At 48.3% G+C, this 16,984-nt stretch overlaps 1 protein-coding gene across 10 annotated transcripts in view; it reads right to left on the bottom strand.

The window, feature by feature from the left end:
• The window catches only part of TARS3 (threonyl-tRNA synthetase 3), a 46,480-nt gene that overhangs the window by 26,651 nt on the left and 2,845 nt on the right, over positions 1-16,984 (bottom strand). For 3 of the 10 annotated variants that reach the window (XR_008311389.1, XM_053271927.1, XM_053271930.1), the window contains exons 3-10: positions 16,382-16,572; positions 15,222-15,345; positions 13,703-13,865; positions 13,095-13,285; positions 7,773-7,894; positions 7,032-7,149; positions 5,677-5,741; positions 2,918-2,996 (exon numbers count right to left, since the gene is read on the bottom strand). Coding sequence is in view for 9 of the 10 variants with exons in the window: in XM_053271927.1 (XP_053127902.1) it covers positions 2,918-2,996; positions 5,677-5,741; positions 7,032-7,149; positions 7,773-7,894; positions 13,095-13,285; positions 13,703-13,865; positions 15,222-15,345; positions 16,382-16,572 (1,053 nt within the window). In the remaining variant the exon portion in view is untranslated. Of the gene's footprint in view, positions 1-2,917; positions 2,997-5,676; positions 5,742-7,031; positions 7,150-7,772; positions 7,895-13,094; positions 13,286-13,702; positions 13,866-15,221; positions 15,346-16,381; positions 16,573-16,984 lie in introns of those variants that run through there. The other 7 variants (XM_053271928.1, XM_053271929.1, XM_053271936.1 and 4 more) reach the window with 7 other exon arrangements.

Consider the following 16,984-nt stretch of genomic DNA (forward strand, 5'->3'; position numbering starts at 1 on the left):
CGTGCTTGCTCTGCTTGCTGGAGCGCGGGGACACCAGAAAGCGGTCGAGGGGCTGGCAGAGGAAGTCCAGGCTGCAGCCCTGGGCCACAGTCTGTAACACCCAGGCATCCGAGCAAGTCATTGCCCAGGTCTGGGTGAAAAACTGAAGTCTGCCTCCCACCTGAGAGTCCTGGCAATCGTCATTGTGCCGCAGGGCGCTTGAATCCAGGTCTCTGATTCTGAGCGGGCTGACGCGACCTTGCAGTGTCCCGAAAGGAACCTTGTGACTTTCTCCAGGAGGAGAACTTGTCCTGTCTGTCCTGGCGGGGCCGAAAGGAAGACCAGAAACCCCTGTAGAAGGAAGGAGCGGAAGAGAAATGTTTACGTTCCTGACGCTGCCCCGATGAGGGCATTGCCTTTTTCTTATCCCTGCCCTCGACCAACACAGGGTCCAGAATCTCCCCAAACAGTTTGCCCCCCTTAAACGCTGACGTGGCCAGATTAGATCTGGATTTCTGATCAACCCGCCAATGCTTAAGCCACAAGTGGCGCCTAACCGTCACATCTGAAGCCATTGCTCTAGCTGAGAGCTGTGCGGCATCTAGAGAACTGTCAGCCATGAAGGCCGAGGCCTTATACAGCTTATTGAGGCCCTGCCTTAGGGCCAACAGCTCAGGGGGCACCAGTGGCAGGAGTTCCTTAATCCACAGCACTGAGGCCCGTGCAAAGATGGAATTTGCCATGGACAAAGCGGAAGCCTCATGGGACCTGCGCAGGGCAGCGTCACACTTCTTATCGTCATGATTGCGCAAAACTTCGTCCCCATCCCTTGGCAATACAGCGCCAGTAACTAGAGCTGATACTTCAGCATCCACCGGGGGAACTTGAAGTGTATCCATCACAACCTTAGTGGTCGTGTAAAGGCGCTTAACCCCGGGGGGGGGGCGCCTTACATTCAGTGGGATGATCCCATTCTGAGTGAATCAAGTCCAAAAAGAGTTGGGGGCAGGGCACCACCACCTCGGGAGTCTGCAGAGACGGTAGAACAGCAGGGTCCCCCTCGGGGGCATCCTGCGGCGGAGACACCACACCCCCCAATTTCAAGGTTTTGCGGGCCTTATGCAAGAGCACTGGAAAGTCAGAGGTGGAGAACAGGCGGTATGGAGCACGCGGGGTGGGAGCAGGCTCCTCTTCATTACCAGACAGCTCGCCCTCCTCCCTATCGGAGTCCGAGCCCTCTGACGGAACCCCCCCCCCGAGGGAGGAATTGAGGGTTGATGGCCCCGAGACACCAGTTGGGGAGCCTGGGGTAAAGCGCCACGCGGTGGACATGGGCTCAAAGTCGGGGGACCCAACTCATAGGAGGCAGCTGCCACGTGGGAAGGACCGGGCAAATCGATCCCCTGGGTGTTCAAAATGGCAGGCGCGGCAGCCGTTCCGCTTTCCCGCCCATTCAAAATGGCAGCCGCAGCGGGCTGCGCGGGAAGCTGCCCCGCCAGGGCGGGAAGCAGCCTCCCAAACTCTTCTGAAACCACCCTCCTCAGCAAAGTGGCGAAACTGGGAGGTATGTCCTCCTCGGGCGCTTCCGCGGCATCAGAGACGGCCGCCGAGGAATGCGACCGCTTGGCGGGAGGTTCCGCACCCGAGGGGCAGGAAGGCCCCACAAATGATGGCCCCGCAATGGGAGGACAGGGTGGAGGGGTGGTAGCAGACAAGACTTGCGTGTCAGAAGCGCACGGTGCCTCCTCCGATCCGAGCGGCGTGGGTAGCTTAGGATTGCTGCCCTTGGCCGCTCGAGGCGTCGCTGGCCGTTTGCCCTTCACCGCCTTCTTGATCTTTTTTCTTTTCTGCGGGTGAGAGACGGGCGCGGGAGCTGTAGCCGCCGCCCACTCATCCCGGCAGACTGCCGTGGCCACGGAGTCCTCTGCGAGGGAGGGAGAAACCCCCCTCTCAGGCTGCGCGAGATCGGACGCCATTGCCGCCCTGGATCCCCAGCCGCTGCGGGAGAAGAGCCGCAAGCGGGTAGCGCTAGTGAGAAAAGCCTCCTGACTGGGACAGCCCAGGAGGAGATACCAAGCCTAGGAAATGTGAAACCCTCTGACTGGTTCAGCTCAGTAGGTTGAGCAAGGTTTAGTAAAAGCTTAGTAAATAGCCCTCCTGATCGAAAGGCACCCAGGAGGAGAGAGAAAGAGTAAAAAGGACTAGCCAGAGCACTAAATACGACCCTGCCGGAGCGAGACAGGGCGAAGACTGGAGCCTGAGGGGATTGCCCCTCCCTCCTGCTACAGGAGGAAAAGCTCTCTGATTGGCCCTGTCTCGGAGCAGGAGGTCGTAGCAACCCATCATGCCTTTCGGATGCCATCCTCTTCTGAGGGAGAATATAGGCTGTTCCCAGTAAAGTTGCTTTTTGTAATTGGCTGATGGTGATTTCTGTGGCCCCTATGGTGTTGAGGTGCTCTTCAAAGTCTTTTGGAACTGCACCCAGGGCACCAATGACCACTGGGATTATTTTGGTCTTTTTCTGCCACAGCCTTTCAATTTCAATTTGTAGATCTTTGTATTTTGTTATACAAAATAACTGGCTGGCAGCTGCCAAAGGAAGAGGAACGCAACATAGCCTGGAATGCAATACTATCACACCAGCACTTTGTGAATCAGGATACCTTGCCAGCCGGCGAGACTTACTTCTGAGCACACATTCATAGGATAGAGCTGCCAACCACTCACTAAATTAAATGCTGCATTTAAAAAAAGATATGTGGCTAAAATTAGAAAAAGGCATTTACAGTACCAGCAATGCAAAATACTTCAGAGGGGGAGTGGCGCATAAGATGTCATCACACAAAACTGAATTCCGTTTTGCATAATTTTAGGACCTCTAAATGTAATCAAGATGTACCTCTACCCTTGAAAATGCTAATAATAATGAGTCCCTTACCTTTAAAATCTTTAAGGCCTTGATTTTTCCAGTATGCCTCACATGAGGGCCTCTGCATAAATCAATTAATGGACCACACCTATCAGAAGATTATTGGATATAATTAGAAATTAATTATATATGAGAATAATATGGTGGCCAATAATTCAGGTTAACCATAGCATTTTAGAGTTGGAAGGGATCTTGAAGGTCTTCAGCTCCCAGCTCAGTGCAGGAATCTGCTGCAACGTCCCTGACGTTGCACCATCCAACCTTGGCCTGAGAACCCAATCAAAAGATGGCACACATGGAACTTTGTGTAACAAATCTAGTTGCGTTTTATTTTGAACTTCTTTAACTGCGGTTCTTGCAGCCAAAATGAAGCAGATGGCTCAATTTAGATGCTAAACTCTGGTTTAGGAGTTCCAAATGTATGGAATTCCAAATGTATAGCCAGCCGTGATCCAGAGCAAGGCTTCCGGCACAAGGTCTAATTTCCCTGAATTCACCATAGAACCCAATTGCAGTAGCAGCAAACACATGAGAGACTTTAACATCACATTCTCCCAGTGGTTCTCTTAGGTGTCCCACCCTCCAACATTGCTTTGTATTGTATTGCTTGTTCTTTTGTAGGCTGCCTTCGGGATCTTTTAGATCAGAAGGCAGGATATAAATCTTTAAATATAAACAAACAGGTTTCCTTAATTTTCACAGAGCATCTAAAGTGAAACTCCCAAATTAGAATTTAGTTTGTAAGCTCCTTAGGGCCATGATCTGCCTTTTGCTTAAGTTCACTCTATAGAGTTTCATGTTACACTGATGGCACTGTGTTACAGTGGTTCTGCTCCTACTTCTCTGGTAGATTCCAGATTGTCGCTTGGAGACTGTTGTTCTGCAAAGCAAGAAATAAAGTGTGGAGTTCCACAAGATTCCATAGTTTCTCCCATGCTCTTTAACATCTACATGAAACCACTGGGAAAAATCTGGTTTGGTGCAGGGTGTTATCAATATGCTGATGACACCCAGATCTACTTATCCATGTTGACCTCAACAAGAAATGGCATTCCTTCCCTAAATGCTTACCTGGAGGCAGTAATGGGCTGGATGAGGGATAACAAATTGAAGTTGAATCCAATTAAGACACAGGTACTGATTGTTGGGGGTCATGACCCAAGAGATGGTTTAGATCTGCCTGTTGTGGAAGGGGTTACACTCCCCCTGAAATATCAGGTATGTAGCTTGGGAGTGCTCCTGGACCCAAAACTCTCCCTGGTTTCTCAGGTTGAGGCAGTGGCCAGGAGCACTTTTTATCAGCTTCAGCTATTACATCAGCTACGCCCATTTCTAGAGGTAAATGACCTTAAAACAGTGGTACATATGCTGGTAACCTCCAGGCTTGATTACTGTAATGCACTCTACATGGGGCTGCCTTTGAACAGTATGTAGTCTGGAAACTACAACTGGTACAGAATGCAGCAGCCAGATTGGTCTCTGGGACAACACAAAGGAACCACATAATACCGGTTTTGAAAGAACTGCACTGGCTGCCAATATGTTTCCAGGTGAAATACAAAATGCTGGTTATCCTATACCATAAAAGCCTTCGGCGTGCGGCCGTGCTGCCCATGTCTTTTTGGGCCGATCTGGGCATGCGCGGAGCGCATGCCCAGATTGGCCCAAAAAGACATGGCCACCCAGACACGGGCGGCCATGTTGGAACAGGGGAAGCGGCGGCCTAGGAGAAGCGGCCGCCGCCAACAGGAAAAGAGTGCTGGCGAGGCGGCGGAGCCGCGGCCTCGGCCAGAGGTTTCGGTGGCTGCGGCGGAGTGACTGGCCCCGATGGCGGCGGCGGCCGCCACGGCGAGAATGCGGGTGAGGCGGCGATGGCCGCAGCGGGTGACTGGCCCCGATGGCACAAGTGCGTGTGAGGCAGCAGCGGCCGCGGCGGGCCAACTGGCTCCCGATGGTGGTGGCCACCGCCAAGGGAGTACGGGCGAGGCGGCGGCGGAGCTATAGGTACGGCCGAGGCGGCGGGGGAAGCCAGAAAGGGGAGGCCGAAGGTGGCGGGGCAGACTGGGAAGGACTGGGCCCGCTGGCGGCCGCACTCGGGGGGGCAGGGGTGGTCTACTAGCGCCCGTTAATATAACGGGCTGAAAATTGCTAGTTATCTATAAAGCCCTTAATGGCTTGGGTCCAGGCTATTTAAGAGAGCGCCTCCTTTGTCATAAGCCTTGCTGCATGTTACAATCTTCTGGAGAGGTCCAGTTACAGATGCCACCAGCTCGTTTGGTGGAGACTCGGGATCAGATTTTCTCTGTGGCTGCCCCAGGGCTTTGGAATATGCTCACTGCTGAAATAAGAGCATCTCCTTCTCTGTTTGTTTTCAGGAAGACCCTCAAGACTCTCCTGTTCTTGCAAGCTTTTAATTAGAATTCATTTTAGTAACTGTAATTGTTTTAATAACTGTTTTATACTATTGTTTTTATTGTGTCTTGTATATTTTAATCTTGTTGACTTTTAAATATCATTTTAAATTTTGTAATCTGCCTAGAGATGTACACATCAGGCAATATAAATATATGATAAAAAATAAATTATACACACTATTAAAATGACGACACAACCAATACAGTAATCATAAAGAGCATCATGTCCCCCTAAATTCTGTTTCAGCATATAATTCTCCCAAAATTTAGAATTACTGTACATGCAACTTATTCTCAGTTATCAATACATAGCAGTTATTTTACAACAGGAGACAAACTTGTGCTGAAATTTACCTGTACACTGTTGTTGTTGCTGTGTCAACCTTCTCATTAAGGATTCGACATTTAAACTTATTATACTGTGCAGAAGGAAAAACATGGTAGGGACAAGGGGGAGAAGAGGAGATTAGACCTTGCCTTTCAAGAGCTATAGAGTTGTTCCCATTTTAATTTAAAAAGGTCTAATTTAATTGTACTATGAGAAACCTCTTAAGCTGCCTTGAGTAATTCACTCAGAAAGTTTGGCATTCCTACCAGAAAAGTGAGTGATGAAACATGCAGAGGAAGCTAGAAATGAGAATGGCTGGCTATATACAGGATTTCAAGCCAATAGACCGAGAATGTTAGAGAGTGGATAAGTAAAGCACTTGCATTTTTTGTATAAGATCTTGAGATTTCTCATATCTGCTGCAGTCAGACACCATAGTCCCAATCAGAAATAAGCTATGGGTTCTCCTCTCCTTTTGTGTGCAGCTTAATAAACTGCTTCCTTATTTAATCAAACCATAGTTCACCATTTCAACCAAATCAGCAGCTATAGTTTGAGCAAGACCTCCAAACCATGATCTGCAGGTCCCACTCGAACCATAGCTGTCAGTTCGGCCACAGTAATTAACTATGGTTTGATTAAACCAAGATGCCATCCATTAAGCCACATGCAACATGGATCAGGAAGGAGCAGGAAAGTACACGTTATGTTCCTGATCCTCCACCAAACCATGGTTTCAATGATCAGGAATGCAGCGTGTCATGGTCTTGAAGTAACCAGCTGTGCTAAGGAGAGGCAGGACAAACCAACCAACCTCTTGCTTCTCCCCCTTTGAGACTTTACCACTGCCACCACACAGAAGCCTTTATCCTTGGGTGGCTCCACCAAAAAGCCCACAGGATCTCTCAGAGTCCCATGACACTCCACCCACTGTCCCCCTCTCCAACTCTGGCTCAAAATCCTTTCCAAATTCTGCCTTTTATACCCTAAAATTACTCCTAAAGTAGCCAATCAAGAGGGCAAATTTTGTATTCTTGGTTTCTTTTTCCTGAGTTAACCTTTTCACTTCAGATTGCCATTTTAATCTTAATCCTTCACATGATCAGAAGGATTAAGATTAAAATGGCAATCTGAAGTGAAAAGGTTAACTCAGGAAAAAGAAACCAAGAATACAAAATTTGCCCTCTTGATTGGCTACTTTAGGAGTAATTTTAGGGTATAAAAGGCAGAATTTGGAAAGGATTTTGAGCCAGAGAATGTAGCCATTATAAAAATGGAAAACATGAGGCAGTTCTAATCTTCAGATTTCGAACTTCAGAATGTGTGTGAGATCATTTCCATTATTAGTTAATCCAAACAATAATTTGTGTTATTTGTTTACCTTAAACATATCCAGAAGGATTTCTTTGCGGATTTCTAGTCTTTCAAAAGGTTGCTTCTCCTTTATGATATTTTTACATATGTTCTCCAGTGTTGGGAATTCTGTACTAGATACACCTCTTGGCAAAACAAGGGCCAATAATAATAAATCAAGTAGAAGAATGTAGAATTAACATTTGATAATCTCAAACAAAAAATGGGAAATCATATGCAGTTTTTTCTTTTATAACACAATTTAGGGAAGAAGGGCCAGCTAATAAATTTAAAGAACACACACAATCTTGACTTTTGCATACTGATATCATAATAGGAAACACACAAACACCCCACTCATAGCACCAGGACAGTGTCAGTTTGAATATGAGCCTGTTTTTTTGTTGTTGTTGTTTTTTAAGGACAAGGTAACCACATTCTTGCTTATTCTTGCTATTTTGTTCTTTAACCCACAAGAAAAAAAGTACTGTACTGCAATGAGTTTTACCATCTTCTGGGTATGAAATTCTACAGCCAACAGCTCTTTTGTCAAGAACCACCATTGTTTTGCCTTTGAACTGACACTGGAGAAATAAGGTCTCCTTTGCAGAATGCAAGCATTACCCCAATGTACTCTACACTGTGCTGAACAACTAAACTTTTTAACATACATTTCAGAACACATTAAAACATTTTATAATTAATTGGGTTTTAAATGTAAAGTAGCTATGTAACTGTGAAATATTAACATATGCTGGCAAAACTGTACCTGTTTTCCATACACATGTCATAATAAAACCCATTCTCAATGGGAGGTCCATAACACAAGCATCCTCCATAAAAGTTTTCCATGGCTTCTCCAAGAATGTGTGCACTAGAATGCCAATAAACCTACATTTAAAGAAGAAGAAAATATTAATTCTTGAGAGCTGAGCAACATAATCAAATATTTTTCTCCTGCAACACAAAATATATACTACGTCTTAGAAACAGAATGTGTGGTGTTGATCATCACCTATACAAGGTTATGCTTATGGCTGGACCCGGCTAGCATAATCTTATTCGTGTTTACTGTGAAGTAAGTCCCACTCTGTTCAATGAAGCTCCCTCCTAGGTAAGTGTGTATAGGATTGCAACTTTAACTGCAATCACATAGTGGACCTGGCTAGGAACAAGAGTCTCCATTTTATTGTTAAACTGCTAAATTTCTATACCACCATTCACTAAAACAATCTCAAGGCGGTTCACACAAAAGTTTAAAAAAGACTACAAAAATTATACAATTAAAATATCAGCAAGAATATTAAAATACAGATCTGATTAAAAGATTTAAAAACAAACACAATATAACCATAAAAGATACAAAGCAGCAGCAATAGTTGCCTGAGCCATTTTGGAAGGGCAGTATATCAATCAATCAATCAATCAAATAGGGTCATATAAAAGCCTGGGTAACAGGTCAAGATTTAACATGCTTTTCAAAAACTCTGATGGAGGCTGAGGAGCGGATGGTCACCAGGAGAGCATTCCAGGGTCTGGGGGCAGCAACAGGGAAAGGTACATTGGTACTCACCGTGAAGGTGTCTTCTGGCTGGTGTAGAAGAGGTCACCCAAGCTTGGGATTACATCCCCCCCACATGCTCCAAAAGGCAGGAAGTAGTCATACTTGAAGATCCTTAACCCAGTGCATGTGGGCGGATCTCCTCAGTGCTTACAAGAGCTCAAGCTACGGAATGAAAACCACAGAACACAACAGAGAATATACAACAATATACACACAATAATGCAGAGAAAGACAGAAAAAAACTGCCCCCCTACAACCAGATCATCAGCTCCAGCCTAACACAACCCGGGCGGGCCTTGGGTGACCTCTTCTACACCAGCCAGAAGACACCTTCACGGTGAGTACCAATGTACCTTTCTCGGCTGGTGTAGGAGGTCACCCAAGCTTGGGACATACCACAGCACCAACCACGGGAGAGAAAATACCCAAGCTGGAGCTACTGACCCGGAAGGACCTGTTGCAGGACCCTCTGACCAAATGCCGCTCTGGCAGCTTCATGTTCATCCAACTTGTAACGCCTTGAAAATGTAAAAGGCGACGACCAAGTAGCCGCCTTGCAAATCTCTTCATGGGACGCCGGTGAAGATAACACAGCGGAAGTGGCTGCCGATGTAGTTGAGTGTGCCGTAATCTGGCCAGGCACCGAAGTTTCTGGGCTTCATACAACATCGTAATGCGTGAATGGACCCATCGAGCAATAATGGCTGAAGAGACCTTGCATCCCATCTTAGAAGCCTTAAAGGCCACAAAAAGAGCATCTGACTTACGAAAAGCCAGCGTCCGGTTCCACTCCTTCTCTGCAGGGTGATGAGCATCCGGACAAAAAGAAGGTAATTAAATGACCGCCTCACGATTAAACTGAGACTTTACCTTAGGGATAAACGAAGGATCCGGGATAAGTCTCACAGAGTCCTTAGAGAAAATACACAAATTACTCTGAACTGACAGAGCCTGCGATTCAGAAACCCTCCTGGCCGATGTTACAGCTATTAAAAAGGCCACCTTCCAGGACAGAATCTGCAATGATACAGATCAAAGTGGTTCAAATGGCGGAAACTGCAGACCCCACAACACAATATGCAAATCCCATGATGGAAAACGATGGCAGACCAGAGGAGACAACAAAGCTGCCCCCCTCAAGAACTTGCGTAGAAGAGGGTGCCACGCCTGAACAAACGCTGATGAGGAAACAACATCTGGATCAAGCACGCCGCCTGGTGTTTAAGCGTGTTGGGTTTCAGACCAAGTGCAAGGCCATCCTGAAGAAAACCTAGTAATCCCCTCGACCTGCATTTGTCTAGCTGAAGGGAGCGCTTTGCTGTCCAGCGCAGAAAACTACGCCAAGTCGATTGGTAAATCTTGTTGGTTGAACACTTTCCAGATGCAAGGATGGTAAATCGGACCTTGACACAGCGGAACTGGATGGTCTGGCAAACTGAGTGGATGACCTACGGTCAAGTCGACGATCTCGGAAAACCAAGGCCCTCTGGGCCAAAAGGATGCAATCAATATCAGGGATGCCCGGGGACCCCGCAGCTGCCTGAGGCAACGGGAGAGCAGCGGCACTGGAGGAAATGCATACAGCAGACACGGAGGCCATGGCACCGATAGCGCATCCGTCTCTTCTGCCCCCAACATCGGGAAACGTGAGTAAAACCTCTGAATCTTGGCATTCTGAGGATATGCAAACAAGTCTATCTGGGGACACCCCAGCTGCTCTGTCAACCACCTAAATACTTGAGGGTGCAGGCCCCATTCTGCCGGCTGGGTCTCCTGACGTCTAGCCAATCTGCCCGAACAATGGAAATCCCGTTTACATGCTGGCCCAGAATGGATATTAAGTTGTTCTGTACACATTAAGATGTTCCTTCCCTTCACCAAGGGCATGAAGGCTCTTATGGCCAGAAAGACAGCCCGCAGCTCGAGCCAGTTTATGCTATGGAGCGACTCCTCCACCGACCAAAGCCCCTGGGCAGAACTGTTCCAACAGTGAGCCCCCCAGCCCGATAGGCTGGCATCCATCATGACCATCACTCTCTCGGGTTCTATGAACAGCTTGCCCTTGTCTAGGTTCCCTGGGCCGTCCAACGAATCGACTCGCGAAGAGACACCTAGAGAGGAATGTTCTTGTCACGTTTGAGGGCAATCCTGTGCTGGTAAGGGAAGAAAGCCCACTGTAACTGGCGTAGATGAAAACCTTCGCCAAGGCACCGAATCCATAGCTGCCACCATGAGACCCAACAACCTTGCTAGATTGAGAAGGCTGGCCCACAGTCTCGAAGCAATCACACGAGCCAGTGACGATAAGACCTCCATCCGATCCTGTGGCAGAAACAGTTTGCATACTGAGGCGTCCATTACCATGCCCAAATGACGAAGGCTGTGTGTGGGCATCAGGTGACTCTTGTCCACATTTATCAGAAGCCCATGGGCACGTAACACAGACATTGTTCTGGACAGAGCCGACTGAACTGCCCCTTCTTGAGCAAGTTGTTGAGGTAACAATACAGATGGACCCCCTTAGTGCATAAAGTGGCCACTAGCAGACTAGAACCTTTGTAAAAACTCGGGTGGCTGATGAGAGACCAAAAGGAAGGGCTCTGTACTGATAATGCTTCCCCATGTAGCAGAAGCGGAGTATATGTCGACTGAGTGGATGAATGGGGATGTGTAAAAAGGCCTCCTGGAGATCTATTGAAGCCATGTAGTCCCCCATCTGCAATGCCTCTGAGATGGTACAAAGGGTTTCCATCCTGAACCTCCTTTTTATCACAAAGCGGTTGACTGGGCGTAGGTTGAGAACTGCCCTGGCTGATCCGTCCTTTTTTGGCACCGTAAAAATCACAGAATAGATGCCCTTGCCTCTCTGAAGAGGTGGGATCTCCTCTATGGCCCCCATAGCCACCAGATACTGAATGGCCATGGACAACCCCTTGTGCTTTTCCGGTTTCCCGGATCTAGGGGTAAGGAGGAATCTGTTTCCTGGGGGGCTGGCCAGCTCCACTTTGTACCCGTGTAGGATAATGGAAAGAACCCACCTGTCGATGGATTCTTTCCAAACGGGCCAAATGGCGGACCCCCACTTTGCCTGAGTGGGAGTCAGGACTGCTGCTTGGGGCCCCGCTGCTGGTTTCCGAAAGACTGATGGTTCTGCTGAGTGAACCCTTGCCTGCCTTGGCCTCTGGATCTGTTCCACTGCGATCAAAAAGGCCTAAAAGGCTCCCTCTGACAAACTGAGGTCTAAACGCCCTGAAGTTTTGCATCGGTCTATGATTAAAACTCTTGTCCTTCTTCCTAGGGGCTGATGGCAGAGCCCTGCGGTTATCCTTAGTTTCAATGAGGACCTCTTTCAGGGCCTCATCCCCAATTAGCTTCCCCCCCCAGCATAGGGAACAGCAGCTAATTTAGCCCTAGACGTATTATCAACTTCCAAAATTTTAGCCATATGTTGCGTCTTACCAGGACACCTGCACTGACCGCACGTGCCGAGAACTGAACACTGTCCAGAGTAGCATCGCTGAAAAGGCAGCCGCCCTCTGCAGACGAAGTAGCTTACGCCACATCTTAGATTGATCAGTGGGAGGGTCATTGGGTAACTCGCCAATCCACAAGACTGATGCTCTAGACACCAAGGACGCAGTGGTGTCAGCTCTGATGGCCACTGCTCAAGCCTCGTGGGCCCTGCGCAGTGCTGATTCTGCTTTTCTGTTTCCTGGCTCCTTAGAAGAGGAGTCCCCATCCTTGGGTACCACTGTGCTACTAAGTAGGGCCCCGAAGTGAGCAACCGTAAGTGGCACCCTCAGCAAGTCCAGAGTCTCCTCCTCAAAGTTGTACAATTTGCTAGCCAATGCCAACATACACTTTGGGAGTCGCAATAGCTGCCCATTCCTCCTTGATGGTCTTAGTAAAGCCCTCAGGTATCACTGATTTAATCTGCGGTACCTTAGCCTTAGGCAGCACCAAGGAGCCCTTGGACACAGGAGAGATCTGTTCCTCTGTAACTGGCTACAGATCAAGTGCAGCAATAGCCTGGTTAATTAGTGGCTGAAAATCCATCATAAGAGAGAGCCTCTGACTGTGTAAGTTTGCTGCAGAGTCCTCAATCATCTCCCCCTCTTCCGAGGAGGAGGGCCCCTTGTCTGGGTTGCCCAGCAATGTCTCCGACTCCCTGACCCTGGGTCACAATAAATCTGGGGAGTCCTCTCCTGACTCGTCTGAAGGCCTCCCCCTACACAAGGGCACAGAGTCCTGGCGTATAGCCACCCTGGGCTGCTTAGTGGGCACCATCTCCTCCTGAGAGTCTGAGGGCGACACATGGATCACAGCCTGCCTTGCAATGCCTTGCAGGCTTCCGCGCTTTAAGCGCTGCTGCCAGTGAGACCTGAACGGCCTCCTGAATCCAGCCCTTTACAGTGGCAGCATCAGGGGGAACCCCCACATTCCCTGTAGGAGTAGGCCCTGAGGGAGGGGCCACATAGGGGGCATCTGCACTCACCTCCTCCCCCCATGAGCAAGTCCCGATCTTACCGAGGGGAGCTGTTCATGGCCTTCTGGGTGCTCCGACGCCCCGTCCACGGGCTCAGCACCGCCTGCCTCATCATCCTGCACGTCTTCCCCATCTGATTCCGACAGGCTCTGGGGCGGCCACTCCTGCTGACGTTCCTTTCGGCGCGGCCCCAATACTCGCTGAGGCAGTCCTCCTCCTGCACGCCCAACTGCTAGGGAAAGGAGTTGCGGGGTGGGGGGGGGAGGCCAAACATCACAGGCTTACCTTGCTGGCGCTTCCGGGCGAAAGCTCTCTCACCAACGGGGCCTCCTTGTAGGGAAGCCTCCGATTCTGGTGCCACCACTTGTGTCCTGCTACGGTGGATTGCTGGTGGCATGAATTGCGCCCAGTCTCCTCACCGGTATCTGGCCACCAACGGGGCCTCCTTGTCAGGAAGCCTCCGATTCTGGTGCCGCCACCTGCGTCCTGCTACAGTGGATTGCTGGTGGCATGGATTGCGCCCAGTCTCCTCACCGGTATCTGGCCACCAATGGGGCCTCCTTGTAGGAAAGCCTCCGATTCTGGTGCCGCCACCTGCGTCCTGCTACAGTGGATTGCTGGTGGCATGGATTGCGCCCAGTCTCCTCACCGGTATCTGGCGACAGAGAGGACCGCTGTGTCCTACAGGTGCCAGCGAGGTCATCTGATACATCCGCCATTTTCCTTACAGGATTTGTGCAGTCCCGAGTTTTTGGTGGGAACAGGCGCTGATGGGCGGATCTCTCCCTAATGGCCAGGAGTCCGAAGGTCTTCTTAGCGGACATCGGCCAAAAGGTCGGCAAGAGGTGAGGAGAGGTAACGAATAACAGAACGGACAGTAGAAGAAAAGACATGAAATAATTTTATTTATTTTTTAATTTAAAATTATTATTATTATTATTTTTCTTTAGTAACTAGAGAAAACTAATAGTAGTAGAATACCAGGTGAAGAATAGAGTGGAAACAGTCAAAAATAATAGGAATATAAGCAGAAGAAAAGAAGAGGCCTAGTTAACTAGGCCAAAGCCAGCGAGCTGTAATGCAAGCCTTCTGGAGCAAAGGCAGGAAGTAGAACTGGGGAGATCCGCCCACATGCACTGGGTTAAGGATCTTCAAGTATGACTACTTCCTGCCTTTTGGAGCATGTGGGGGGGATGTAATCCCAAGCTTGGGTGACCTCCTACACCAGCCGAGAAGGCCCTGTCACGTGTGGACAAGAACTGAGCTGCCCTTATTGTCGGCACCCAAAGCAGAGCCCCACCCTAGATGACCTCGTCAAGTGGGCAGCAACCCTTGGGAGCAGGCGGTCCCTCAGGTATCCCAGGCCCAAACCATTAAGGGCTTTAAAGGTCAAAAACAACACCTTGAATTGGACCCGGAAACAAATTGGCAGCCAGTGCAGCTCTTTCAAAATGAGTGTGATGTGATCCCAGCAGGCAGCTCCTGATAAAATCCTAGCTGCCGCATTTTGCACTAACTGCAGTTTCTAAATATTCTTCAAGGGCAGCCCATGTACAGCGTGTTATAGTAATCCAGCCATGACATGACTACGGTGTGGATAACGGTGGCCAGATCTGCCCTCTTGAGAAAGGGAAGCAGCTGGCGCACTAGCCGAAGCCATGCAAAGGCACCCCTTTGCCTCCATCCACACTGAACCACATTGCAGTTCAATGGAAGAGAGCTGGTCTTATGGTAGCAAGCATGAATTGTCCCCTTTGCTAAGCAGGATGCACCCTAGTTGGCATTTGAATGGAAGACATATGTGAGCATTGTAAGATATCCCCCTTAGGGGATGGGGCCACTCTGGGAAGAGCACCTGCATTCTTGCATGCAGAAGGTTCCAAGTTCCCTCCTTGGCATCTCCAAATAGGGCTGAGAATCCTGGAGAAGCAACCTTGGAGAAGCCACTGCCAGTTTGTGTAGGCAAGACTGAGCTAGATGGACCAATGGTCTGACTTGGTATATGGCAGCTTCCTATGTCCCTATGGGACTAGATGAGCACTGAGATGTGGATGCGCACCTGTATTGGCATTAGCTACCTGCTCCTCAACATGGATCTCCTTTGCTGGATTGGGGCAACTGTTTTCAAATTAGTTTGCAAAGTGAGGGCAGGGGGCAAGCTTACGTACAGCCTGAGCTTCTTCACTGTCAAACATGAGCAGCTCCAAAGCAGAGTCTCCCTCCAGCGGACGATCTAAGTCCCACAGTTCGCCATTCACTTTGGCGATGACAGCATTATCTGCAAGACCTCGACTAAATGGGAGAAAGACATGTTTGAGATCAATGTTTAAAACACTGCAAAAACTTTGCCAAACTTGCCCATATGTGAAAGTTTTAAATGCCACAGTGCAGGCTTACTAGGGACACCTGGTTAGCCACTGTGTAAAGCAGGATGCTGGACTAGATGAGTCTTTGGCCTGATCCAGCAATACTTCTTCTTATGCACACCACACCAGTGGATTGAAGGCTGGGATATCAGCTTGCTGTATGCCACTGGCTAGACAGCTGAGGCACTGCCACCTGCTTCCACTGAGTTGGAGGAAGCAGTGTTGCTTGCAGCCATAGGGTGCTTCATTTTCCACTTGCCTGCCCCATTGCGACTGTTGCCACTTCCACCTCCTGCCCTCCCAACAACAGGGCAGAACAAACTCAGCTATTTTCTCCGGTGGCTAGCTGCAGAACAATGTGCAGCACCACCACAACAAATATTTATATACTGCTTTTCAACAAGAGTTCTCAAAGCGGTTTACATGGAAAAACAGTAATAACTAAAGATGGTTCCCTGTCCCCAAAGGGCTCACAATCTAAAAAGAAACAAAAAAGGTAGACACCAGTAACCACTGGGAGAATCCTGTGCTGGGGCTGGATAGGAACAATTGCTCTCCCCCTGCTAAACACAAGAGGATCACCACTCTAGAAGGTACCTCTTTGCTCAGTTAGCAGGGGCAGCCCCAACAGGAGGAGAGAAGGCAGTGGTAGTGACTGGGCTGATCAGTCATGACAGAAGAGCAAGAAGGCATTTGATTCACTTGCATGCCACAGATATGCATGTGTGTGTTTTAAGGCTCAATAGCAGCACAAACATGTATATGCTTGTATACAACACAACACAAACACCTGTATGTTTGTACAGAAACATGGGAAGAAAGGAAAGTTGAAATTACACACTTGTTTGAGATAACTAGCCAAACTTCTAGTTGCACGTCTCTTAGTTTAATAATGGAACAAATGTTGCACTCTGATCTCAGACCCATTTTTTGCCAATGAAAATCCTTTGTACTGAATTCACCTGATTCCTAGAGCTATCTGATGTGGAGTTGTTTTCCAAGATTCCCCTTCCATCTTCTTCCCATCAGCAAGAGTAATCTTGATACTCCTGCTTTGGTTGCATGCTCTGGAATCAAGAAGCGCATCATGTTCCTTCTTCAGTGCTTCATATAGCTTCAGCCTATCTTTGATGAAACCTGGCTCCTGCTGTAGCTGTAAAAATAAATAAATAAATAAATAAATAAAATTGCAGAGGACCATCCCAAATGCTGTTTTTTTAAAAAGCAAATACCAGAGCAAATACACTGCTCTGTCCCTATCAGAGAATTGCATATGGAGAGTGTATTTGCCCCTGTGGCTCTGGTGAGATTGAAATGACAGCTCATGTACTTTTGTACTGTCATTATTACCGTATTGTACTGTCATTATTATCCAGGTTGTACTGATTCCTTTTACCTAAGTTTCCTCTTGACAGATCAGAATGACTCTAGATCCTATAATGTGGCTAAGTTCTGCCTTATTATTATTATTATTATTATTATTATTATTTTACATTTATATCCCGCTCTTCCTCCAAGGAGCCCAGAGCGGTGTACTACATACTTGAGTTTCTCTTTCACAACAA

The sequence above is a fragment of the Hemicordylus capensis genome, chromosome 10, assembly GCF_027244095.1.
Source record: "Hemicordylus capensis ecotype Gifberg chromosome 10, rHemCap1.1.pri, whole genome shotgun sequence".
NCBI lineage: Eukaryota > Metazoa > Chordata > Lepidosauria > Squamata > Cordylidae > Hemicordylus > Hemicordylus capensis.